The sequence below is a fragment of the Drosophila miranda genome, chromosome 2 (genome assembly GCF_003369915.1).
Source record: "Drosophila miranda strain MSH22 chromosome 2, D.miranda_PacBio2.1, whole genome shotgun sequence".
NCBI classification, from domain to species: domain Eukaryota; kingdom Metazoa; phylum Arthropoda; class Insecta; order Diptera; family Drosophilidae; genus Drosophila; species Drosophila miranda.
Window position 1 is genome coordinate 31851365 of NC_046675.1, and position 24936 is coordinate 31876300.

A 24936-nucleotide genomic window follows, 5' to 3' on the forward strand; every position below is an offset into this window, starting at 1 on the left:
ACGGGTCCCGGCGACGCTTGCAGAGCCCACCGATCGGGTTTACTGGAGGAGCAAGTCCATGCCCTCGGCTACCGCCTCATCCGAATGTCAAACGGTGGGGTTTAACCGGTGGTACGGGCACGTGGCCAATAGAGGTCTCCGGGAATAACCAATCCGTAACTTCTAGACCAGCGTTTCAATACGTAGATACTAGTGGTGCTAATCCTACGCGGAAAGAACAGAACATTTTTCAACGGGTCGCTGTAGCTGGGTGGATAATTACCTCAACAGAATTGCACCACTGTTTTGAAAAATTTTAGTACACTGTGGGCGCTCGTTTTCCAAATGGTCGAACGGCTGCCCCAGTATTGGCAATATATAACTGGCGCGTCGACTCAAATTAAATGATCACTTTGAGCCGCACTTGGCACTTGCACTAGGCTTTGACTTTGGCTTGACCTTGGTTTAGAGAACTGGGTCAGCTCTACAAGACTTCTTTTTCCACTGCCGGTCACTCTAACGGTCACGAGGAGAAAAAGAAAGAGGCTGGGACGGCTAAGTACAGCAACCCACGTTTTTTCCACACTTTCTATGGTCTTCTTCTGTTATACAGAATCCAGACACAGCAATATTTAATAAAATATAGTGCATGGCAGAAAAATTGCATATCAAAGCGTTGCCGCTTGGTCGCAAAACAGCTGTTGATAAGCTTTATCAAAGCTCAAAAGATCTTCAACTCGAATTTTTTTTCGGCCTAGTTTTATGCTGTAATTTTGGGAGTTAGCCGTGGGTAATTAAAATACAAGAAGGTACGACAAGCGTCGAATATTACACCCCCCCGCTGAAATCACACTTTGGGGTCTTGCTAACCAAAGCGTGATCCACACTTGGAGTGCTGAATACGATTTATTGTTTAATATCTTTTGCGTGATATTTACCAATAAAGCGACCCTGGAAATCTTCCAGCTCGTAGTAGCTGTTCCCGAGTCTTTTCTTAATGCGGGCTTTCCGAAACGTAGGTGCCAGTTTCGCATTAAAGCCTTTCACAAAACTACTCTGGTCAAAATTTCGTCTATAAACTTCTTGACCCACTTGAAAGTTTGCTTCTCGGCTTCGAAGATTATAGATATTTTCGTTGCGAACATGCTGCTGTTTCACTGCTTCTGCAGCGGTCTTGCGAATTAGCTCGAAGGAATCGTCGCGATCGAAGACTACAGTTCGGTCCTCCAACATACTGAGGTTTCGTAGGAGTTGATAAGTGGAACCGCCAGTGATCATGTTTTGGCCAAAAGCAACACGATATGGGCTACCTTTGACGGCTGCATGCACGCTGGACCGTAACGCACACGTAATGAAGCTAATCTGCTCATCCCAATTGGATTGATCGGGCTTAATGTAAGCTTTGATAGCAGCGAGTACCGAGCGATTTACCCGCTCTGAGACATTGGCTTGTGGAGCGTAGGCGGCGGTGTACGAATGTCGAATTTGGTATTTCGCTAACAGATCATTGAACTTGTGTGACTTGAATTGAACGCCGTTATCTGACACTATCACTTCCGGGACTCCAAAGCAATGAAACAGGTCTTCCTCCATGAACCGAGTTACGGCATCCGCAGTAAATTTCTTCACCACTTTTAGGAAAGGAAATTTAGAAAAATGATCGAGTACTACAAAAATGCCTATATTCCCGGATGGACTTCGGGGGTACGGACCTAGAAAATCGACGTACAGTTTTTGAAATAGACGAAAGGACTCCCCTGCTTTGCCCATTGGCGGACGTAGAGGATGATTGGGGTGCTTACAACATTTGCACACTTCGCAGTTGTTTATAAACGCTTTTACATCGCCCACTAAATTTGGCCAATAATAGAAGCGTCGAACTCGTTCCAGCGTCTTATTGATCCCACTGTGAGAAGCTAAGGGATGTTCGTGGCCTTGTTTAAGCACTTCTGTCACCAGATCTCTGGGAACCCACAGTTTCCAGCACATGTCGTCACTAATTTGTTCACCCGTGGCGTGTTCAGCTCGACGATAAAGAAGGTTATCCATTACTTTTACATCAGGTAGACGATCTGGATTAGCTTGAATTTTTGCAATGAGTTCCTGATAATCGGTTGATTTAAACGCTTTAGCTTGAAGGTCTACTAGACTATCAAGGCCAATATACGATAAATCTTCGGTATGCACTCGGGATAAGGCATCCGGAACGATGTTCTGACTACCCTTTCTGTGGCAAATGTTAAAGGTGAAGCCCTGCAGTTTCAATGATCGGTAATGATGGAAAACTGATGTCCTTCTACATATGCTCTAAATTTCTTGACGCACATTACCGCTGCCAAACACTCTTTTTCGGTTACGGAATAATTACGTTGGCATTGGTTCAATTTGCGCGACATAAATGCGATGGGTACCTCGTTGCCATCTTCATCTGATTGCATCAGGACACCACCCACTCCTGTGTGACTCGCATCACAATGGATTTCAAAGGGAATGGTAAAATCGGGACTGTGCAACACAGGAGCGTTACACATCTGTGATTTTAAGGAATCGAACGCGTTCTGTGCTTCATCAGTCCATTCAAATTTTCGCTTGCTCTTAAGTGTATCTGAGATGGGCGCTGCGATACCCGCATAATTTTTAATGAATTTGTGGTACCAACCAGTGAGACCCAAGAACCTGCGGACTTGTTTCACGGATCGGGGGACCGGAAACTCTTGAATCGCTTGGACCTTCTCCACATCTGTCTGGATAGTTCCGTTGCCTATAACATGGCCTAGGTATTTGACCTCCTTTAGGCAAAATTTGGACTTCTCCACGTTAATGGTCAGACCGGCTTCGCGTAATCGGGCGGACAGGACAGTGAGAACTTGAATATGCTGCTCAAATGATTCAGATATCACCAACAAGTCGTCTAGATAAATAAATATCTCATTTCGTAGAGATGGCGGTATCACTTTATCCATCAACTTGGACATCGTTTGGGGTGCATTACACAACCCAAAGGGCATGACCGTGTACTGATACAACGGGCGCCCTGGGATTGTAAACGCCGTTTTTTCACGCGCGCTTGCTTCCAGCGGAATTTGCCAATAGGCATCCTTCAAATCGATGCTTGAGATGAACTCAGCTCGAGGAAGCCGACTGAGAATGCCATCGATCAATGGCATGGGATAAGCGTTCTTAACAGTGACTTCGTTAAGTTTCCGACTGTCGATGCATAATCGCACCTTTCCAGGTTTACGAACGAGGACCACGGGTGACGACCATGCGCTATCTGATTCTTCGATAACTCCAAGGGCTAACATTCGGTCTACCTCTACGTACATCAGCCTTTCTACGGCTGGAGACACGGCATAATGTCGTTGTTTTATTGCCTTAGCGTTGCCCACTTCAATTTCGTGCGACAGCCAGCCCGTTTTTCCCAGACCTTGCTTCGCAAAAGAGGGAAATAAGTTGACCGTCTCTGCTAACTGAGCTTGCTGCTGCTTCGACAAACACACATGTAACGTACTATCGAATGTTAAGCCTGACAACTCTGGACTGGATGATTTATGGGCTAGAAAAGCAGGTAACAAATTAAAACGAGACCAAAAGTCTATGCCTAGCTATAGGTCTTGCGCCAAGGATGGGACTACAAACAGTTTCAATACTTTCTTCTGGCCTTGAAAACCCACTTCGGTGGTGACCTTGCCAATTATTGGCTGGCTCTGCCCATCCGCCGTGCGTACTGCTGCTCTCACAGGCTTGATCGGGTTCGGATTCTGAACCAGGTCGGCCGCAAACTTCCCACCTATGCAACTTATGGATGCGCCGGTATCCATCAGTCCACTGAGCGTCCTTCCCAGTACGGTGACTTCCGCATAGGGTCGCCAGTCCTTGGACGTATTAACGACTGACGCCAATACGTTAGAGCGCTCGTTTTTGCCAGTTTGCCGATATTGGAGCAATCGCTTTCGAGATCGAGTCGGTAGTTGAATTCTCTCCCCACTTGGGGTTAAAATACAAGTGTGTGACGGCATGTCTATGAGTTTTTGTAAGTCCGGGAGTAATGGAACTGTCGAAACGTCCATTAATTGGTGTTCGTTGCTTGCGAACTGTTTGGTTTGCGTGCACCTGTCGATTGTACACGGCTTGACGAGTTTTTTGGATCGTTGCACCTAGAGCACGACGGTTTATACGTATCCCGTTTGCCACAGCCGTAACAAAAGACGGTGCGATCACCGACGCAGTCTTGATACCGATGCCCCTGACAACCACAGTTCCAACAGGAAAGGGTTACTGCAGCGATATCTAGCGGTTCGGTTTCATCGACCTCATCGCCTTCCTGGTCTGTCTGCACCACAATTTCATGCACCTGTCGTCGTATAGGAATACGCTTCGGCTCAGCGCTGCCCATAGGCTTAGCCACTGCTTGCAAAAAACGTTCGCGAGTACGCACTATGTTGCGCAATTGTGCTACTGACAGAATGGGAATGTATAAAATTTCATGTTGGATATCGGCCAAGAGATTCGACTTTAGCACTTCCAACAGCGACATTTCGGACATGGGGTTGACTAGTTTATCGGACAAGGTTACAATGGCTTCGTAAAATGTATCAAATAGTTCGTGCGGCTTCTGCTTTCGTTGCACTATTGCCGTACGAATTTCTAGGTCGGAACGCCCATCTCTAAATCGAGTTTTAAGGGCTGTACTTAACTGCGGCCAGGTCACGGAGGGTACGCTTTTATGGTAACGCCAAAACCACTCGCTAGCACTGGCTTCAAATAAATAAATGGCGTTTCTGGTGGCATAGCGTCATATCTCCGACGACATATCTCCGCCCAGTACATTTTGCCGGCGGAATTATGTCGCTTTTTTTCTGGCGGACTTATGTCGTTTGAAAGCGTCATATCTCCGCTCGGAGATATGACGTTTTGAAACGACATATCTCCGCCGTGTCACAAACGACATATCTCCGCGCGGAGCTATGACGCTTAGAAGCGACATATGTACATATGTATGTATATCCGCGCAGCGATTTTGAGCAAATTATGCCGATACACCATCAAAAAATACAAAAAAAAACAAAAAAACAAAACAAAAGGAACAAATAAATTTGCAGTGGCTACGCAGCGCCCGACGACATGTTCTGACTGATTTTCTGTCCCTCTCGCACATACTCTTTATCTTCAGCTGGTTACCTAACTGTAAATGCACCGTGAAAAATATTGTCTTAATTGAGCAAATATAGCTACTGCATAATTTATGAACAGCGTTTTTATTAGGAAGTTAATTTCATTAAACAAAAATTGTTAAAGAATGCCGTGTTGTATTTAATGTAATATAAACGTATTATTTAATATGTAATATGTAGATAATTTATTGTTTTTAAACATGTGCATAGAATAGAATGTTATAGAATATTTTTTTCTGTGCAATAGGCAAAGCGTGCGAGGCGCGCGCCAAAAATATGCCGCATTATTCTGCTGCATTCATTCCGATTCGGTTGCTCAGACAGTAAGAACGTGGACTACGAAAATATTAAATTTGAATTCAGAGAAGGAAGCCGAGCGGGCTGCTCGTTACTGTTGTTTTCATTATGCGAGCAACAAATTTATGTAAAAAACAAACAATTAAAACTAGGCGAAACCACATACATATGCCGGGTTAAACTCTGTAAAGCTAGAGTTTATTTAAGTGCAGACAAATCTAGAGTTTACTCAAATCCTGAATATGTTGTGCATAGCCATGGCCCTCAGAGTGATGAAATGGAAAAAATCAGTGCTCTTAGTGAAATAAAACTGAAGTGCGAAAATAATAGCAATTTCGACACCAAAAAAGTATTCAATGATGTTCTTGCTGAGTAAGTTAATATATTAATTAAAATTTTAATAATACATACTGCCTTGCTACATATGTACATACATATGTATGTTTGTACAGTGGCTCACAGCTTAAATGAACCAAGGCACGTTAAAAATTTAAAATTTTCATAACTTCTAAACCATCAAACTTACCAATGAAAATCAAATGACAAACAAAACGAACTTCTTATATTTTTTAACATTTTTCTAAGACGTTTTAAATAATAAATAACAAAAATACTGCCTTTTTCCACCCCACAGCTTATTTTGTTCAAAGAGAACTTGAACCAAATAGGCTGTGGGGGTGTTTTCTAGTGCGCATTTTGTTTTTTTCCTTTTTGCGGGGTAACGGAGAAGAATATCGAACTTTTTTTTTTTTGGTTGGTAAGATACATATGTAAGTAAAATTAAAGACTATACAATACCAAGATGTTGCATGAGGAACAAATTCTTTTTCAATTTTTGTTTGACGCTTCATGGTACGGGCGCGCGGGGATATTACTTCAATTCTCTTTTACGCTACTCGGCTTCGTCAATGCCTCGGTCAGCGTCGAGTCGGTGTGTCTCGAGAGAAAGAATACAAAAACAAAATATGAATCGTCTGCGTGCCGAAACCGTAGGGCAGCGTGATCGCTGATGTCTTTGGCGCGGCACAGTGGGGACTCAGCCGAAATAGTAAAAAAAATTGTATGAGTGCTTTAGATAAATTTAATGTACGCATCTAATAGAGAATTTTCCAATCGAATTTTCAAGATTGTTTTAGTTTAAAGTTTAACATTTTTTCAGTGTGCAAATATTTATTGAACTCATATTCACTAACTAATTTAGCAAGCTGAGACGGCCATAGGTCCCACTGTGCCGCTCCAAAGACATCGGCGATCCGCGACCACCGCTTCGACGGTGCTGAGGCTCGAGAGTCTAGAATTGCCGAACAGACGAAACCGATGGGCAGCGGGGTCGCGGTAGAGACGAAGTACAGTCGAAAAGGGAATTGAAACTCCGCGCGCTCCCTCGTGCCTTTTGGGTTCTAATGTTAGGACCCGCCATAGAACAGCTTTTTGGTCGCTCATGCAACATCTTGGTATTGTATAGTCTTTGGTAAAATCTTAACAGATATGTACATATGTATTACAATTTTTTTTATAGGACTGCTCAATTGATTTTTACAGGGGTTTGAAGTTTGAAAAGTGCTCTGGTTCATTTAAGCTGTGAGGCACATACATATGTACATATATATGTATGTACATATGTACTTCAGCGGTCGGCACGCACACATTACATTGCGTTTGTGTGCGTTGACAGAAGTCAAACTAAAACAAAAAGTATTATTGTGTTGCTGCCGACCACTGTTACAAACGCGTTGTGCCGGGTCGCAGTTTGACATGATCGTTCATGTTCTATTACGTGATCCGGTGTTTATTGCGAATCATGCCCCTTTAAGTCCGTTTGCGAGACTTTGGTCGTCGCTCGGTTTTTGACCGGTAAATGCTCGTTTCGAAGTCCGTCTGCGCGCATTGGCCGTGCCGTCCCGTGTATGTACATAGGTGTACATGTATGTACATATGTGCATGCGAGCAGACAAGAAATGCACACAGACTGATGTATTATTTTTCTATTCAATTAATTAGGAAAACAAAAGGTGAAGCGGAGATTGAAATAAATTATGACTCTGTCAAACGCACTTTGCAAAGAAAAAGACAGCCTTTCTTGCCAAAGCCTCCATCTTCTGCAGAGAATGTTCTGGAAGCTTTTCAAGACGAAAATATTATGAACCGTTTTGGAATAACCAAGGGAAATACTGCAAATCAGTTCTATTAAAAAGTGTACGCATCGAGCTCGTTTGCTTATTGCATATTTTCATCAGACAAGGTAATCACCTTGATGCAAGCCAACATTCCGGAGCATAATAGGCATTATTTAATTGATGCTACATTTAAAGTGTGCCCTTTTGGAGATTTTAAGCAACTTTTAATAATTTATATTAAATATTTGCAGAAGGTAAATTTCTTCTTATGCTACACTTTATTTACTAACTCTAATCAAAAATTTTTTGTAATTAGATAACCCCTTTTGTTTTTGTTTTGATGACTCGCAAAACGGAGCTGTGTTATCAGCACTTATTCACATATATAGACTCGAACATTTGCTGCCTTAAAGGAGCATCCTTTATATCAGATTACGAAAAGGCAATGCGTAACGCGTTAAAAGGTCTGCATCCCAACATGAATTTTTACGCCTGTTGGTTTCATTTTACTCAAGCATGCAAGAAAAATGCCAAGCAATCGAGTGGTTTTGAAAATACGCTTAAATGCAATAAGAAAGCTTACATGCTATTTATGAAATTTTTGCACTTGCCGCTTTTACCAGAAAGCAAAATTGTCGAAGCATTTAACCTTCTAAAAGGCGAAGCAATAAACTTAAATAAGAAGCTGTTTTCTCCATTTTTAAAATATTTTAATAGACAGTGGCTTAAAAAGGTATATTTTATTTATTGTTTAATAATTGAGTTGTATTTTACTTATTAATTTTTAACCCTAATTTTATAGGAGGGACCAAAAAGCATATCCGTGTTTAAGAGGTCAACTAGAACCACGAGCTCAGTAGAAGCTTATAATTTGAATTTGGGAAATAAAATTCGAGGAAATGGGCACTTTTTTAAATTTGTTCAATGTCTTATTGATGCAGAATATGAAAAAAGTCGCGAGTTTGCTTTACTCTTTCAAAATGGTGGTAATGGAAATCAGACACAGAAGAAGAAATTACGTGTAAGTTGAATACATTTTAAGTTAATCGTTAAAAATAATATGTTAGCTTAATTATTTTTGTTCTCAGATTGAAATAGTGAAATAGATATACAGGGATTTCTGACATGCACTGTTTCCTTAGCTGACCGCTTTTCAAAGCAGGACTTCTTTGAAGGGGTGGACAATGAAAGCAATTTAACTGGAATGTCTTCTGATATGAAATCTTCCACATCGTCACTTTCATCGAATGCTTCTCATTCAAGTCAGTCATCTGATAAATCATTGGTTCAAATGAATCCATGCAATGTGTGCCTATGTAACCCAAAGTCTGTGTTGTTGCGCCCGTGCAATCACGTAAACATTTGTGGTACATGTTGGGATCAAATTGTGGCCCACAACCAAGCAAAAAAAGAGTTGGAAGAAAATGAAAATATAAAGCCAAAATGTCCAAGTGTCACAAACGACATATCTCCGCGCGGAGATATGACGTTTTGAAACGACATATCTCCGCCGTTCCACAAACGACATATCTCCGCGCGGAGTTATGACGTTTTGAGACGACATATCTCCGCGCGGAGGTATGTCGCTTTAAAACGACATAATTTCGCGCGGAGATATGTCGTTTGTGGATCGGCGGAGATATGTCGTCGGAGATATGTCGCTAGCCCGTTTCTGGCCACTATGTCGAGATTACCCTCTAAGGTCTGTTTGGTTAACGCTTCTATCCGATATATGAAATCTTCCACCGACATGGACGAATTTCCGGAAAACCGCACCTTCCATCCTGCGATTATTTGTCCAATCCTATCGGGTCGTAGTCCCGCTATCTGTTGGGATCCCCATGGGGTTACCGAGACAGCAGAATCATTAGCCTGATTTATCGGGGCACCTACGGACTCTCGAGTTGGTATTTGGAGCAACTGTTCGAAGGTTTGGTTTTCTCCACTAGGCTGTGAAGATCCAGCAGCTTGGTCATTCGGCGGCTGTACCGTTGGACTTGCCAAACGTTGGAATCCTATTTCCATAGTCTGAGTCATATGAGTCATGGCTTGAGACAACAACCCGATTTGACCCATAGCGTCCGTCAACGCCTGTGCCATTTGAGCCAAGCCTGGGCTTGCTTCATTCGCTGGCTCGCTACTCGGAACTGGCATGATTGGTACACCGACTTCAGTTGGACCAACAGAAGGTAAATTCTCAGTATTCGCAGCTGGAGCTGCTGTCACACGCTGTGATCTGGTTCTCATTAGAAGCTGAGAAGACTCTACATTCGAGGCGGATGCCTGCGCTACGGCTAATTCCTCCGCTAAGCTAGGAGCGGATGATTGTAAGGGCTTGTTGCACGCCGGGCACACGGTCTTTGCACCTCTTCTCGTATTAAAACAAACTAAATGAAATACGTGGTTACAACTTGTTCTTAAAAGCTGTGTCCGATATTCTACCTGTCTTACGCAAATACAGCAGATAATATCGGAATGGTCGTTTGGATCAATTTCGTCAAAACTCCCATTTAATGACATCCTATCCTAATTTGACTAATATATGATTTTCTGTTCTACTCTTGATTATTAACTTTTAACGATCGATATATCTACTCTGTATCCACAAAATTCGGAAACCATGCACCCTTCGTCTAATAGGAATGTGTCCCCCACTGACTCTGGTGATATTATTAACGATCGACAACGATCCCTCTACTTATACTGTAGGTCGCAAAAACACAAAAAAGTTTTGGATCGCGGACCACCAAATTGTCCAGAACCACAGTACAGCAGAGCCATTCCACCTACGTCTGTCAAACACAAAAAAAACGGAACAACAATAGAAAAACTGAAGAAGAAGACATAGTTTATGCTGACCCAGGAAATATACCATCTCCGATTCTATTGCCTTCGTTCGCGGGCAGGCCGTAGCTCTAAGCCACTGACTAACCTGATCCAGGCCAAAACGGCAGACAATGATCAGCAACGGTATGGACAAGTTCCTCCCCCAAACAACACGCTCCCACCTTTGTGGGTAGGCAGTAGAGATAATCCACTTTGAAACCTAATCCGACAGAAAAATTGGAACGCGCTATTTAGCAGAGTGACCTATCCGGCCAGATACTACAGGTTCGTTGCTATGCCTAGTAAGTTGATTAACCTCGAGCGCGGGGCTTTAAGTCCTGTTAGCAACTGCTACGCAATCCAGCTACTCGAAGTCAATCCCCCAGACAATGCACGACCATGCATATCTCTTGGGAATTAATGGATAAAGGAATAAGTCTTATGACACTGCCTTGAGATGCAGCTCGCATTGGTGTTGATGACTTTATACAAATTTTCTTGGTCGGGGCATGCCGAAGAAGTGCCCCACGTTGGGCGCCAAAATTTTTATATGTGTATAAAACCGTGATCATGGTTGAAGACCAACGAATAGTCACCGCACATTCATTCTTTTCAGATGGCTTACTTGGTTCAGGATGATCACTTACGATACGATTAATAGCTTCGACTCCCACGCAGAAAGATCTTTCGTTGTGTGTTGGATGAGATGATTTGATGGGTGGAGGAGTATGATGATGTGTGTGATTGTGATGAGTATCTGCATAGATGATGAGATGAATGCGTGGCAACCAAAATAAAAAAACTGTAAAAATAATCGATATTAATACACTACTCATTTGTTAAGTTCGATTTAGCCAATGGATAGGAATTCCCTTTTTGTTTATACCGGATTTAATTGGCTGTTGCAAATTTTTTCCGTATCAAAAGAACGTAGTTAAACAGAAAGCGGATAAAAAAAACAGGGTTTCGCATATCGGGTCTAATGTCGAAAGAAAGATAGAAAATATAACTAAATCCGAGGCGGGGTCGATGCTTCCCGGCTGGAGACCGAGTTCCTACTCGAGGTCTGAAGGTGGCACACGATTGTACCGGGCGCCGGAAAATTCAGCTGCTTCCGATGCCAAGGGTCAATGACCGCGGTCCATCTGCGGCGTGAGGTTAGGTACACCCGCACACTTGATGGCTCGTGGGGCGACTGGTGTATTTGAAGAGTCAGTCAGATCATCCCCATGGGTCGAACGGGTCCCGGCGACGCTTGCAGAGCCCACCGATCGGGTTTACTGGAGGAGCAAGTCCATGCCCTCGGCTACCGCCTCATCCGAATGTCAAACGGTGGGGGTTTAACCGGTGGTACGGGCACGTGGCCAATAGAGGTCTCCGGGAATAACCAATCCGTAACTTCTAGACCAGCGTTTCAATACGTAGATACTAGTGGTGCTAATCCTACGCGGAAAGAACAGAACATTTTTCAACGGGTCGCTGTAGCTGGGTGGATAATTACCTCAACAGAATTGCACCACTGTTTTGAAAAATTTTAGTACACTGTGGGCGCTCGTTTTCCAAATGGTCGAACGGCTGCCCCAGTATTGGCAATATATAACTGGCGCGTCGACTCAAATTAAATGATCACTTTGAGCCGCACTTGGCACTTGCACTAGGCTTTGACTTTGGCTTGACCTTGGTTTAGAGAACTGGGTCAGCTCTACAAGACTTCTTTTTCCACTGCCGGTCACTCTAACGGTCACGAGGAGAAAAAGAAAGAGGCTGGGACGGCTAAGTACAGCAACCCACGTTTTTTCCACACTTTCTATGGTCTTCTTCTGTTATACAGAATCCAGACACAGCAATATTTAATAAAATATAGTGCATGGCAGAAAAATTGCATATCAAAGCGTTGCCGCTTGGTCGCAAAACAGCTGTTGATAAGCTTTATCAAAGCTCAAAAGATCTTCAACTCGAATTTTTTTTCGGCCTAGTTTTATGCTGTAATTTTGGGAGTTAGCCGTGGGTAATTAAAATACAAGAAGGCACGACAAGCGTCGAATATTACACAGTCGATGCCGGCATGAGCGGTAAGCACTGCCTTATACACATATATGATGTTTTCCACTCCAATAATCCTTTTTCTGGTCGCACAGGAGGTACCATTCAAACGATCTGCCATACGTGTGCAATTTGTGCAGCAAACGATTTGTGAGCAAAGTGGGCCTGACAAAGCACGCATTGCTACATAAAGGAGGAGGAAACGGCAAACATTAGTGGGTTTCTAACTTACAAAACTATAGAAATTAATCAAAACTGACTCAAAAATTAATCTTTTGCAGCTGCGAAATTTGCGACAAGGAGTTCAAGGAGGCCATATTTCTGAGAGGTCATTATTTGACCAAGTACCATCGCACTAGGGCGAGCATATATGATGCCTGCGAGTACGAAGAAACAGACAATGAAATTGATTTTGATTTCACCGAGTCTATTATTAATGAATAAAACAATCTACTACTTTTCTTGGCGCCAAATTGCGTAGTCTTTTGCTTTGCCGTAAAAACAACGCAATTATAATAAGCGGGCAGGTCATTAATGGGCATCTAAACAAATTTAATGTTTCTATGTTCACATAATTAGCATCACATATATACAAGCCATGAGCAAATGATTGTGTAGTTATCCTTTTTTCCCTATTTAATTATGGCGCCCGCGCTTGCCAGTCACCATGCCACGCGGTCAATGCAACAGGCATTCACATAAAATGGGCATATTTACAAATCTTAAAAACACAAATTGAATACAACTTTATTGCTTGGAGGGTAAATTGGGCGCCCAAAATGTCGCTGCGGTGTCGAACCTGCGGCGAGACAGTGTACAGCCTAAATGCAACAAATCTGTTTGAAGGGGACAACGATATTGTGAGGAAGATATCGTTTCTGACTGGCATCTGGGTAAGTGGGTCTCTCCTGATTGTTTTCTGGCCGGTCTTTGCCTATAGCCTCTACTTTTGGCAGATCACTGACCAGCTGGATATGCCCAGGAATATATGCCAGATCTGCCAAATGGATCTGAACACCGCCATGCTGTTCCGCGAGCGATGCATCAGGACTCACAATGTGCTGACGCTGGGCAGAAGCGAGGTGGCTCCGTCGGATGATGTTGACCTGAAAAGGGATCTAGACGATCCCCTGGGGAATGATATAAAACGTGAAGAGGAAGATCAACTTTCAGATGCCAAGCCCGTGGTTGGAATAACAATCGAAGCTACGACCAGATCTCAAGACAAGGAAATTCCCAGTAAACATTCCTCTCGACACAATTCTTGCGACAGCCCCTCGGTGGACACAGCGCATTCCCCAGTTGCAGCACCAGTTCCGTCAATTGAGGTAATTGCGAAGCCCCCCGCCGCCATGGAGGCCGAGAGAAAGAGAAGAAAGCGCCAGAATCGAGTTAATCAAAACTATATTTGCGATCAATGCGGCAAGCACTTTAACGACAAGGGAAATCTGAATCTGCATTTGGTGCGCCACACGGGTGTAAGGAAGTTTCAGTGCCCGGAGTGCAGCCACAAGGTGTACAGCCAGTTTCTGTTGAAGATGCACATCCGCGTGAAGCACAGAAGAGAGGCGCCGTACGCCTGCAAGTACTGTGATGAACGCTTTGTGTGCAGCAATAAACGCTATCGCCATCAGAGGTAATCCATTCAATAATTTCCAAAAAGACAGACCCTCACGATTCTGTTGCTATTCAGGACTCACGAGGGGCTCAAGACAGAAAGGACTGATAAGCCGTATGCATGCAACTTTTGCAATCATAGGTGCAACAGCATGAGCAACTTGAGGAAGCACGAAGTCGTGCACTCTGGCGATCGTCCATTTCGGTAAGGCAATCCAACTTCTACTTCTACTTGCACCCAAATATATAGTTAATCCTCATTTTATTGCATCCCACTTCCAATAGCTGCGAGATCTGCGATGTGGCCTTCTATCGAATGTCCAACCTAAGAACTCATTTTCGTTCGAAAACGCATAAAAAGAAGACTGAAGAGAGAACAAATACCGAGCCCGAAATATTGGATACCAACTGAAATGTTTCACTAAAACTAATTACGTTAAACTGCGATCGATTGCAGCTTTAAGTTCTGTTCAAGCGGAGCAGGAGTAATGGACATTTTATCCATGCAGTTTAAGCTGTAACCTCATGCTATAGTAAAAATCACGAGCATGTGGAATGTCGCAAACAAAATTTGCTTACATTAATGAATGAAAATGATGATTTTATTTAACAGATTACGAAATAACTATCTTATAAACTCTGTTATGTAACGCGAGTGTTTAATCCTCAGTCTCGGAGGTTTCCTGATCCTGATCCTGTTCGTGCTCTGCTGCCTCGCTGGCGCGCTGTATGCATTGGTTGACCATCTTCAAGAACTGATCCGCTATTTCTTGCTTACCGAACCGGCAGGCCAACTGCTCAACAACTCCCACCGTTGTCGTCTTTCCCTCCGCGTCGGCGGCATAGTTGAGGCCGCACCACGAAAAGCTCTTCTTCTGTTCATTCAAATGGCTCATCTTCAAGCTGGCGCCGATCTTCATGTTGAGCAACACCTTGGGCACCTGCTCCTGTCGCATGAGCAGGCGGTAGGACTGCAGTTGTGGATGCACCAAGATCTTCAGCTCACCCGTTCCTGCACAAAGAGGAGGAGTATTTTAATAATGATCCGAGAATGTTGTATGTTCAAGTGTGTCGAAACCTACCTCGCTCCTTCCATTCTTTTGTATGCGTATCGAAGCGGTAGAGCCGCGAACGCTCGCCAAACAGCTTAATCTCATCCTCCTCTCCCGTCTTCACAACGATCTCATCGGGCAGACTAACTATTGGCTCATAGTAGGGATCGTAGTTATCATCGTTTGTGGCGTCCCCATCGCCATCCGCCCCCGACGTGTTGTGGTCATCGCCCTTTAGCGGGGCCGGCGATTGGAAGTTTTTAAAGTCGTTCTGGTGCGTGAGATTGTAGAAGCCCCCGCTACCGGACGACTTGTTGAAGCCAATGGGTACGCCCGGACTCTTTGCGGACAAGCTGGCAAAATCATCGGCACCAGCCAGATCCGCGAAATGGGTATTTGGCACAGCACCAGCAGGGGTAGCAGGCGAGGAAGCCTCCTTTGTATCACCAAAAGCCAGAGAGAATACCGACTTGGGGGTGTTGTTCTCTCCCGTTTCTTTGTCAGCATTTTGGGCTGTGGGTGTGACTTGCTTTCCCAGATCACCAAGCGAGATGCTTTGGGCGTTTTTGCCAAAAGCGGGAGCATCCGTGGCGACACCACTACCAAAAACATAGCCAGACGATCCACTGCCAAACACCGATGTATTTGTTCCTCCGAAAATAGTCTTGGGCGCCGCCGCCACAGGCTCCACTTTGCCTGTTCCTCCGAAAATGGATTTCGGGGCGTCGGGAGTGGTGCCGACTCCTCCAAATATGGATTTGGCACTCTGATCCTTGGACTCTGCAACGCCGCTGCCAAAAATTGAACCCAAAACATTGCCCTGGGCGTTGCTGAAGATCGACTGCTGCTGAGGTTTGGCGCCACCAAACAGGTTTGTAGTCTGGCCGAAGACTGGTTTTTCTGTGAAAATTTGCACGTATGCATATCTGTAGGTAGTGCTGGACATAGTTTTCAAGACTTACCTGTTGCTGTGGTGCCAAAAACGAATGCATTCGTTGATTTCTTCTCCTCTGGCTTGCTGGCCGCAACATGAGCAGGAGCCGCCGTAGAATTGGCAGACACTGCCTGGCCAAAGCCGCCAAAACTGCCGCTGTTGGCGCTCGCCAGGGAACTGGCTCTAATGATGGAGTCTCCCAACTGAGGAGTTGCTGGCTGAGATTGAGCAGCGGGCTCTGCGGCAGGCGGTAGCTTAAGGGCTGGCAAGTACATGGGCAGAGGTGGGTCCACATCATCGACAACGGTTGTGGTTGAGGTTGAAGTCTGGTTTGACCAGACAAACTTGTCTGGATCGCATCCCACACAGCCTGTGCAGTCCGATCCCGTAAAGAATTCACTGTCCAGTTGCATTTTATCGGCCAGGGCTTTGGCCTCCTGGGAAATCAATGTGGAGGAGCTGTCGCCAGTTGAAGGAGTCGCAGATGTGTTTTGCTCCTCAACGATGGCCATGGCGGTGCCATCCAAAGCGCTATTTACGACCTTCAAGAAGTTACCGGCAATGTCCTTGTTCTTAAAGCGCAACGTGAACCGCTCGTTGACGGATTCGCCCTCGCTGTAGTCGTTCACGACAAACAGCCAGGACCGCTCGTCCTTGGGCTTGTAGGCCACACTCGAGTTGAGGGCGTGGTTGAGGCACACCTTGAAGACCGACTCGCGTCGCATCAGCACTCGTAGCTTCGCCGTCTGCTTGTGGCGCAGTATCTTCACATTGCCCACGCCACGCTCCCGCCACTCGTCCGTGAGGCGATACAGTTTCGCCCGCTGCACATACAGCACCTCCTCGTCCTCCTCCCCAGTCTTGACATCGACCTGAAAGGCACACATTTGGATTAGTATTAGTCGGAAACATTCATCAGTTAATCGCCTTATCTTACCTTATCCGGCAATGGGATTACTGGCGCAAAATACGCCTGGTTCTCCTCCTCCTCCGGCTCGTAATCGTCCTCCGCGTTATCATCGCCTCCCCCGTCGGAATTCTTGGGCTGCTGCTGGGCGGGCTTTGGCATCGTGAAGCTAAAGGTGCCCGATCCCAGGGTAGCCGCAAGACTTGCTACCGGCGCCGACGTTTTGGGCACAAAACTGAAGCTGGCAGATCCAAAGACGCTCTTGGGTGCCTCTACTCCTCCATCCGGAACAGCTGGTGTTGCAGCAGCTGGAGCTGGAGCTGGAGCTGCTCCAAAGCCGAAATTAAACTTTGTGGTTGCCGGCAACACGATACCCGACGACCCTAGGGCGTTGCTCTCCTTCTTGGGCACTGTGTCATCCTTGGGCGCCTCACAGGCACTGCAGTAGAGGGAATCTCCCGTGTTGTTCAGATAGCAACTTCCGCAGGACCAGCTTCCAGCCTTGGGCTTGAATGCATCGCCAAATCCTGACGTCAATGCGGGTGCAGGCAATTTGGCAGGAGCTGATGATGAGGCTGCCACTGGAGCAGCAGCTGCTGCTGCTGGTTTCTCCGTTGCCTTGGCTCCAAAACTGAAGCCCGAAGAAAGGTTAGCTGCTGGTGCTTGTGGTGCTGCCGCTGCTGTTGCGGGGGAAAAGCCAAATGAGAACTTGCTCGCACTGCTGGTCGACAGATTGAGAGCATTCGATTGATCCAAGCCTGATGACTGCTTGGGCGGCACTGTCGCATCTTTGGGACCCTCGCACGAGAGGCAATACAGCTGCTCGTGGCCATTGCTCGTGTAGCAGGCCTCGCAGCTCCAGCTGCCAGCCTTGGGCTTGAAGGCATCGCCAAAGCCTTTGCTGGGAACTGCTGCTGCTGCTGTTGCTGTTGCTACAGTCTTCTTTTCCAACTGATCCTTCTTGCTGGTGGAGGAGGATGTAATTTCCTTTTGTGCCTTTAGCACCGCATCTAGGAACTCCTTGCATGTCTCGGGTTTCTTGAATCGGATGCACAGCGTTGCTTCGGACAGCTCCTGATCGGCAAAGTCCTGGGCCGCCCAGGTTAGGGCCGTGGTGGATTTGACCAGATACTTGAATGTGGTCTCTGGCAGCAGCCGTTGGTTGCAGCACGTCTTGTGCACCTTCTCGCGACGCATCACGAGGCGCACCTTGCTGGCATCCTGCTTGTTGCGCAGTATCTTCATGACTCCCTGGCCGCGCTCCTTCCACTCGCTCGTTTCCTTGCAATACCGCAACAACTTGGCCCGATGCTCGAACAGCACGTCCTCGTCCTCCTCTCCCGTGATCTCCTTCACCATTTCGGGCAGGGGGATCACTGGGGCAAACTGTGCCGTCGGCTCGTACTCATCCTCGGCTTCGGCATCGGCTTCGGTCTCCTGCTGCTGCTGCTGCTCTCCCTGTAGGGTGGTGTCCTTAATCAGTGCCGTGGTAAACAGCGTGCTGTTGTTGCTGTTTTCATTATTGTTGACGGCCGAGACGCTGCCAAACGACAGGCTACCAAAGGACAGATTGCCGAACGGCGAAGCCGTTGGCCCTGCTCCCTTCTGGCCAAAGCTAAAGCTGGCAAACGGCGGCACTGTCGGTGCTGCGGTTGCCGTCGGAGTCGATGCCACAGCTGTAGAAGCAAAAGCTGCAGGCAGCTGTCCTCCAAACAGAGATTTGGCCACTACCGTCGACGAGATAGGGTTGGCGGGGGCTGGAGCAGCCAGAGCGGCTAGCGATTCCGAGAGCTTCATGTTTGTCGGCTCGAAGGATTTGCCGAACGATGAATTGGTGGCTGGTGTGCTGGTCACAAAGCTCTTGGTCACATCTTTGACAGCAGCTGCAGCTGCAGCTGGGGCTGCCTTGGGCACTGCGGGGACTGGGACAGTGACTTCCTTGGTTATAGCTGCCTTGCTATCCTCCAGACAGGCCAATGCGTAGGCATCGTGGAATTCTTTGGCCGTGTCGGGGGACTTGAATCGCACGAGGAACATCTCGGGAACCATTACCTCATCGGCAAAGTCGTTGGCCGCCCAAATGAATGACTTATGCTCCGTGTCCCCTAGGGGTGTGGTCAAGGAAACATCGCGATTGATTTTGTGATTGGCACAGACCTTGTACGTCTGCTCGCGTCGCATGAGGATGCGCGAGACGCCGGTGGCCGGGTTCTTGAGGATCTTAATGTTGCCAATGCCTCGCTCCTTCCACTCTAGCGACACCAGGCGGAAGAGCTTTGCACGATAGCAGAACTTGACCTTCTCTTCCTCCTCGCCGGTGCGCACTTCAATCTCATCGGGTAACGCTATGATCGGCTGGAAGTCCGGTCGCGGATCGTAGTCATGCTCCAGGGAGGCATCTGCGGCGCCCGCACTCTTGTTCGATTCACTCGTGGTACTCTTGGCACTCTCGTTGAGTAGGGCCTGGGCTTTTTCGGCTTCCTGCTCCTTTTGCTTTTCGGCCGCGGCCCTGGCCACCTGCGTCTTGAAGGAGAACGGACTCTCCGCCTGGCTGGTGCCAAAGCTGAAATTGAAGACTCCGCTGGAGGATGGTGTCTCAGCAGCTGTTAGGACAGTCGCTGGCAGAGCACCGAACGTTGTTGCTGGCTGTGGCTGTTGCTGTGGTTGCTGTTCTGTGTTCTGCACCAGACTGGGCTTGATATGCTGTGCCGGGATCGTCACACTGAGCGTCGGCTGGACGCCAGCGACTGTGGCAGGTTTGGGCAGCGGATCGGAGCTGGTGATGACCACATTGGCCGGTGGCTCCTTCTCCACGGGCTGGTTGTTCAGAGCGCGATTGAACAGGGATGGAATGGCCGGTGCGGCAACAGTGGATGGTGGGGCTTTAACCACCGGATACTCTGGAGACAATGGTGACAATGGACTGATGCATCTACCTCCAGGAGACACAAGTTGCCGACGCACTGCATCCGTTGGAGGCTTGGGAGGTTCAGCCAGAAGAAGTGGAGGAGCTGCTGCTGCTGCCGCTGGTGGCAGTGCTGCGACTGCTGCTGCTTGGACTGGGGCCTGTTGTTGAATCAGACTGGGAGGCGTTTGCCCAAAGTTTCCAGAGGGCTCCAGGTAGGATCTTGGCGGTGGCACGGCAGGTGCCGGTGGGAATATACCTGGTATTCCAGCAAAGTTTGGATTCTGTGGGCCTGCAGAGAACATTTGTATTATGGTTAGAAAAATTTTAAAAAATATATTCTGGTTTTTTTGTACAGGCAGGAATGGTTGTTGATTTTGATGTTAAACTTCAACTTATTCGATTTTTTGGAACAGCTTTCATAGCAGAGAGCTCTAAGAGTTGCATAGCCGACAGTTTTAAGTGTGTCATAGCAGAGAGAGAGCCAGCTTGAACAGCTGAGAGAGATTTCATGTTTCAAAGCAGAGACCTTAAGAGTGGCTGATCAAAGATTGAGAGTTATATTGCAAACAGCTATAGGTGTCTCTTCAAACACAAATTACCGAGTGTAAAAGCGGACAGCTTTTACAGCTGTGAGGAGCGGCAACGTTAAGTTTTAAGAGTTTTCTACCAGACTGCTCTAAGAGTGTCATAGCTTTTTCAGGAACTTACATGAAATGATTATTATTCTGCAATTGAATGCTCTAAAACTGATGATAAAATGCAGAATTGTACAACTTACCAAATATATTTAGTGGCGGCAACGATCCAGGTGCCGGTGGAGTGCGCATATACTGCTGCGCCTGGGCCGCATAGTAATTGTATAGCTGATTCTGGTTGAACAATTGACTACCATAGGTGCCCTGCAGGATTCGATCCTGTGGCGAGGGTACGGCTGGTACGCCATTGAAAAAGCCCCCGGGATTGGGATTGGGTACTCCATAGTTCGAAGCCAACACCTGTTGATGTTGCAGTGCCGCTGCTGCTGCGACAGCCGCCGCCTGGTTCTGCTGCTGCTGCTGTTGCTGTGCATCGAGCTCCTCAATGATGAAGAGATCATCAAGACCGAGAGCCGTGGCCGCGTCCACATCCCGGGTGGGCGTATCCCTGTGTGTGATCTTCATTTTCTTGATCATATCCTCGAGACCGGTTAACTTTTCGGTGAGGTTCTTCATCTCCTGACGCATATCCTCGAGACCAGTGCTCACATCGTCCTTGAACTGGCACAGGGACTTGTTCGTCTGCTTGACCGTATCCTCCAGCTGATTGAATTTTGCATTGGAGGCCAGCGGTGTGCCCGCTGTGGCCGGACCGCCTGGCGTACCCCACACTGGTGTACCCCTCGGGAGGGCAGCAGCCGGCGGTTCCCCATGTCGTCGAGAACGGTTGAGGCTGAGCGAAGCAGTCGCATAGAAATCCCCATTCTCGGCGTCCTCGGCATCCTCGTAGCTGGACGAATTGTTGTGATTATCCGGCGAGCCATAGACATCGTAGCTCGTCTCACAGCGATCGTCTTCGCAGCTCCTTAGCTCGCCGCTGATCATCACGCACAGCGGATGCTTCGTATGGCCACGGAGCAACTGCTGTGCCTGCTGCAGACAGTCCCTGCGGCGCTCCCAATAGCGCGCTTTGGCCTCTCTGTTGATTTGACAGGAGGACTCCAGCTTGCGATACGCCTCGGCCTGCATGTAGACGGCCATTGGGAGGTTCAGGCCGCGCACCTCGTCGATGTACTGCTGATACTGATGCGTCTTGAACATCTTCGAGCTGAAGTACAAGATGGCGTCGTCGGCCAGGCGCTGACGTTCCTCATAAGTGGCAGAGCTGGCGGCCGAAGCGAGCTTGAAGAATCGAGCATAATGCTCATTTACGGCTGCCCCGTGGTGCTGTTCGCGACGCAGCATGTTGAAGGCCTGCTTGTACAGGGTGTCGATGCGACGCTCGAGCACATCTCGATCCTCGCGCGAGCAGAGAATGGCCCCCAGCTTCAAGAGTATGATGGTGTCCGCTTTGGCGCCATTGACACCGCGTACCGCCTCCAGCCCCATCTGGATCTGGGCTCGTTGCTCGCCCCGGCTGCATTCGGGCACTTGATTCTTGTGCAAGCGCAGGACCAGATCCCACCAGCTTCTCTGCTCGGGCGTGGCCAATTGGCTGATCACATTGGCATACGGCATCATGTGGGGCCGTGCCGAGGCACTGAAATTCCCCAGATTGCATCTGTCGTAGCTCTCCCGCTGGCCGGCCAATCGGCTGTGGGTCTGGATGACCGTCGCATAGAGGAATAAATCAATGTCCAACTGCGAGAGCGACTCCAGGCCGCAGAAGCTCAAGTCTTGCGTCACATCGTGGCGCAGTCCCTCGTAGAAGAGTACTCGTGGAGCACTTCCAAGAGTCTCGCTGGCGCCCAGGGCCAGGTACACATGTTGCGCCAGCGACTGGGGCTGCAGGAGCAGGGCTTGCCGCTCATAGGACTCGATGTCCGCCTCCGCAGGCCATTCGTACAGAGGTTCCTCCAGCTTGGGGTTGCGCACGAGATGCGAGGTGTTCTCCTTCAGTTTGTGTTCGGGTTGGCAGAAGAGAACCGGGAAGAGCTGGCGACGCCAGTTCTTGTCCTGCCACTGGAGGCGGGCGCAGGCCAGCAGCTTCTCGGAGTCCTCAAACAATCCAATCATTGGCTGATAGCCACTGTTTTGGCCTGAGGAGATGTTCTCCTTCTGGTCCATGTCATGGGACTTGGCGGGTTCGAGGCAGCCGAACAGAGTCCTTCCCAATTGGGCGCAACGGAAGGCACCCTGGAGGCGCCACTGCTGCAGGAGCTTCTTCTGATCGGCATCGCAGTGCTTCATCCAGGGCTCGGAAAAGTTATCCTGCAGCGGCTTCGACTGGTAGCCCAGCAGCAGGAGCGGCAGCACGCTCTTCAGGCCCTTTATCCACTTGTTGTGGTTGCTCACGAGCTCCCGCTTGAAGACGATTGCCACCGCATGGAGCAGCACCTGGCCCGAGTAGTGATCCACGCAGGATTGCTGCATCTTTGGTTGAAATGGATCGGAGGAGGACGACGGCTTCTCCATGTTGAACTTGTGCAAGTACTGGTCGAGCCGAAACAAATAGTTGCTGCATTCGGGCATACTCTTGCCCGACTCCAGGCTAAGTTGCACGAGGCGGTCGAGGATGTGGAGCGCTAGCTGCCAGAAGCGCTGGCCCCACTTCTTGAGGTCCTTGCCCTGCTCCAGCTTGGTGACTGTGGTCCAGATGATTTCATACCAATCCAAGCACTGACTGGGGAATGTCTTCTCGTCCAGCTCCACCCTGAAGGCATAGTTGAAGGCCTCCTCCAGTTTCTTTTTCTCCAGATAGCAGCGCATGAGACGCACCTTTACCTGTACGTCGTGTGGCCGCGCCTGCAGCTCCCTGAGCATGATGTCCTCGAGCGCGTTTATCTCAGAGTTGGCCGCTGTGATGTCGCGCAGCGCCCCATCGCCCCCGCCTCCTCCTCCATTGGTGCTCTCGTGAAGTTTCATCTTAACGCGCAACTGGAACATCAGTTCGCTTTCATTCAATTGTATGCCACCGGCCATGTCCAGCCAAAACTTGGCGCACTCGACGCTGAAGAGGCTGCTGCTGTTGTTGTCGTCCAGCAGCAATTGGCAGGCAGCGTTGATCACTTCGATCTGCTTGGGATTCAGCTGGATGCAGCGCTGGTAATGCTCCAGGGCCAGCTTCCGGTCGGGATTCTTGCGCATCGTGTAGCAGGCGGCAATCAATTTGTGGGCATTGGCCTCTTCCTTCACCTTCAGATAGCTGTTGAGGTATTCAATAGCTTTCGGGTATTCCTGTATCTTATAGTACATACGGGCCACCGCCATACCCTTGACATCGCGCTAAAAGTGTGCGAAAAAAAAAATAAAAAAGAGTTAAAGACAAATGTCGCCTAACCTAACTTTTCAAATGCATCAATCATACGGGGCCAAACATTATAGAAGCTCTTTGGGAAATTAATATTATATCTGTGCACAATGACATGTGATAGAAAAGCGCGCAATTTTCATTTGAAAGATGCATCCCTTTGCGGGTATACACGGGCCCCGGGCCGCCCCGAATTGACGCCGCACGCACACACTCGCAACACACTCAAACATCTCTACACATACATGGCGCCAATGGCGGCACGGCGCCGACTATTTCGCAACATTTGCAGAAAGAAATTCCAATGCATAATTACCAACTGTCCGGGCGGCAATTTGCCAAGTATTTTGTGGACTTGCTCGTCCACCTCCTTCCTAGTGGTCCACATATCTTATGTATTGGTTATCTCCCTTCAAATGGCAAACTTTTCACGTCTTGCTAAAATGTGTCTTGCGCTTTGCTTTTAACTAGCTCGGTTCAACAACGTTTGCTCAAGCAGGAACTTTCCAAAACCAGAAAATATGATCACTTCTAGCTCGGCAATTCCAAGATTAACACGCTTCACTGGTTTCCTGTTCAAATCAACTCGTATATATTGCTTAATTTATATTTAAAGAAAAATGCTTGACGCCGCCAGCACTGCAAAAGACCGGAACCAGTGTGTAAATACCAGAAAAAACGGTCTCATTTTCAAAATATACCATAAATATACTGACAAATTCAAGTTGTATTTTACATATTCCTCGTTTTTGATATTCCGTCGAATATTACTAGCTATATTGACGTTTAGCCCTGCCCCCTTAGTTTTAGTCCGTTGATGTATCAATTTTCTACTTAACTGGCTAGTTTTTAGTCCTTGCGTTTATTTTATTTTGACTAAATCAAGGTTTAAACAAAATACTTCAACGAAAAAAACAGTCGCAATGTTGCTGGTATTTTAACACATGATGTGCGTATACATTTAATATGAAGGTGCTGATTTCCGAACTGTTTTAAAAATTGATAGGTTTTAGACATATTAAAGCATATGATTATTATCTTTCAAATATATATCTCCTTATACCTATTCTTGGTCTCTGTAGGAAGACACTAAACTGAAAAATATCGTTGAAACAGCTTTAAAACAGAGACTAAATT

The 24936-nt window shown here is 47.3% G+C and overlaps 2 protein-coding genes and 1 long non-coding RNA gene across 4 annotated transcripts; 1 reads left to right on the plus strand and 2 right to left on the minus strand.

The window, feature by feature from the left end:
• Positions 1-11266: 11266 nt before the first annotated feature.
• LOC117186918 lies at positions 11267-12312 on the minus strand. The gene is made up of 2 exons (XR_004471764.1): positions 11895-12312; positions 11267-11836 (listed from the first exon to the last, which is right to left on the minus strand). It is a non-coding gene; the product is annotated as an uncharacterized LOC117186918 (long non-coding RNA).
• Positions 12313-12363: 51 nt separating this feature from the next.
• LOC117186912 (transcription factor Ouib-like) lies at positions 12364-14637 on the plus strand. The gene is made up of 6 exons (XM_033388248.1): positions 12364-12465; positions 12532-12651; positions 12718-13329; positions 13393-14072; positions 14130-14258; positions 14339-14637. The coding sequence occupies exons 3-6, from the start codon at positions 13216-13218 to the stop codon at positions 14463-14465; spliced, it is 1050 nt and encodes a 349-aa protein (XP_033244139.1). The 5' UTR covers positions 12364-12465; positions 12532-12651; positions 12718-13215; the 3' UTR covers positions 14466-14637.
• On the minus strand, positions 14629-24468 carry LOC108154963 (E3 SUMO-protein ligase RanBP2). Of its 2 annotated transcripts, XM_033388247.1 has the most exons (7): positions 24116-24468; positions 20633-23774; positions 16977-20143; positions 16068-16911; positions 15332-16005; positions 15136-15298; positions 14629-15065 (listed from the first exon to the last, which is right to left on the minus strand). In XM_033388247.1, exons 1-7 carry the CDS (start codon positions 24185-24187, stop codon positions 14713-14715), a joined length of 8415 nt encoding a protein of 2804 aa, XP_033244138.1. In that variant the 5' UTR covers positions 24188-24468; the 3' UTR covers positions 14629-14712. The 2 variants fall into 2 exon arrangements, with proteins under 2 accessions (XP_033244138.1, XP_017140966.2); XM_017285477.2 differs by having other exon boundaries at positions 15136-16005; positions 24116-24467.
• Positions 24469-24936: the final 468 nt, after the last annotated feature.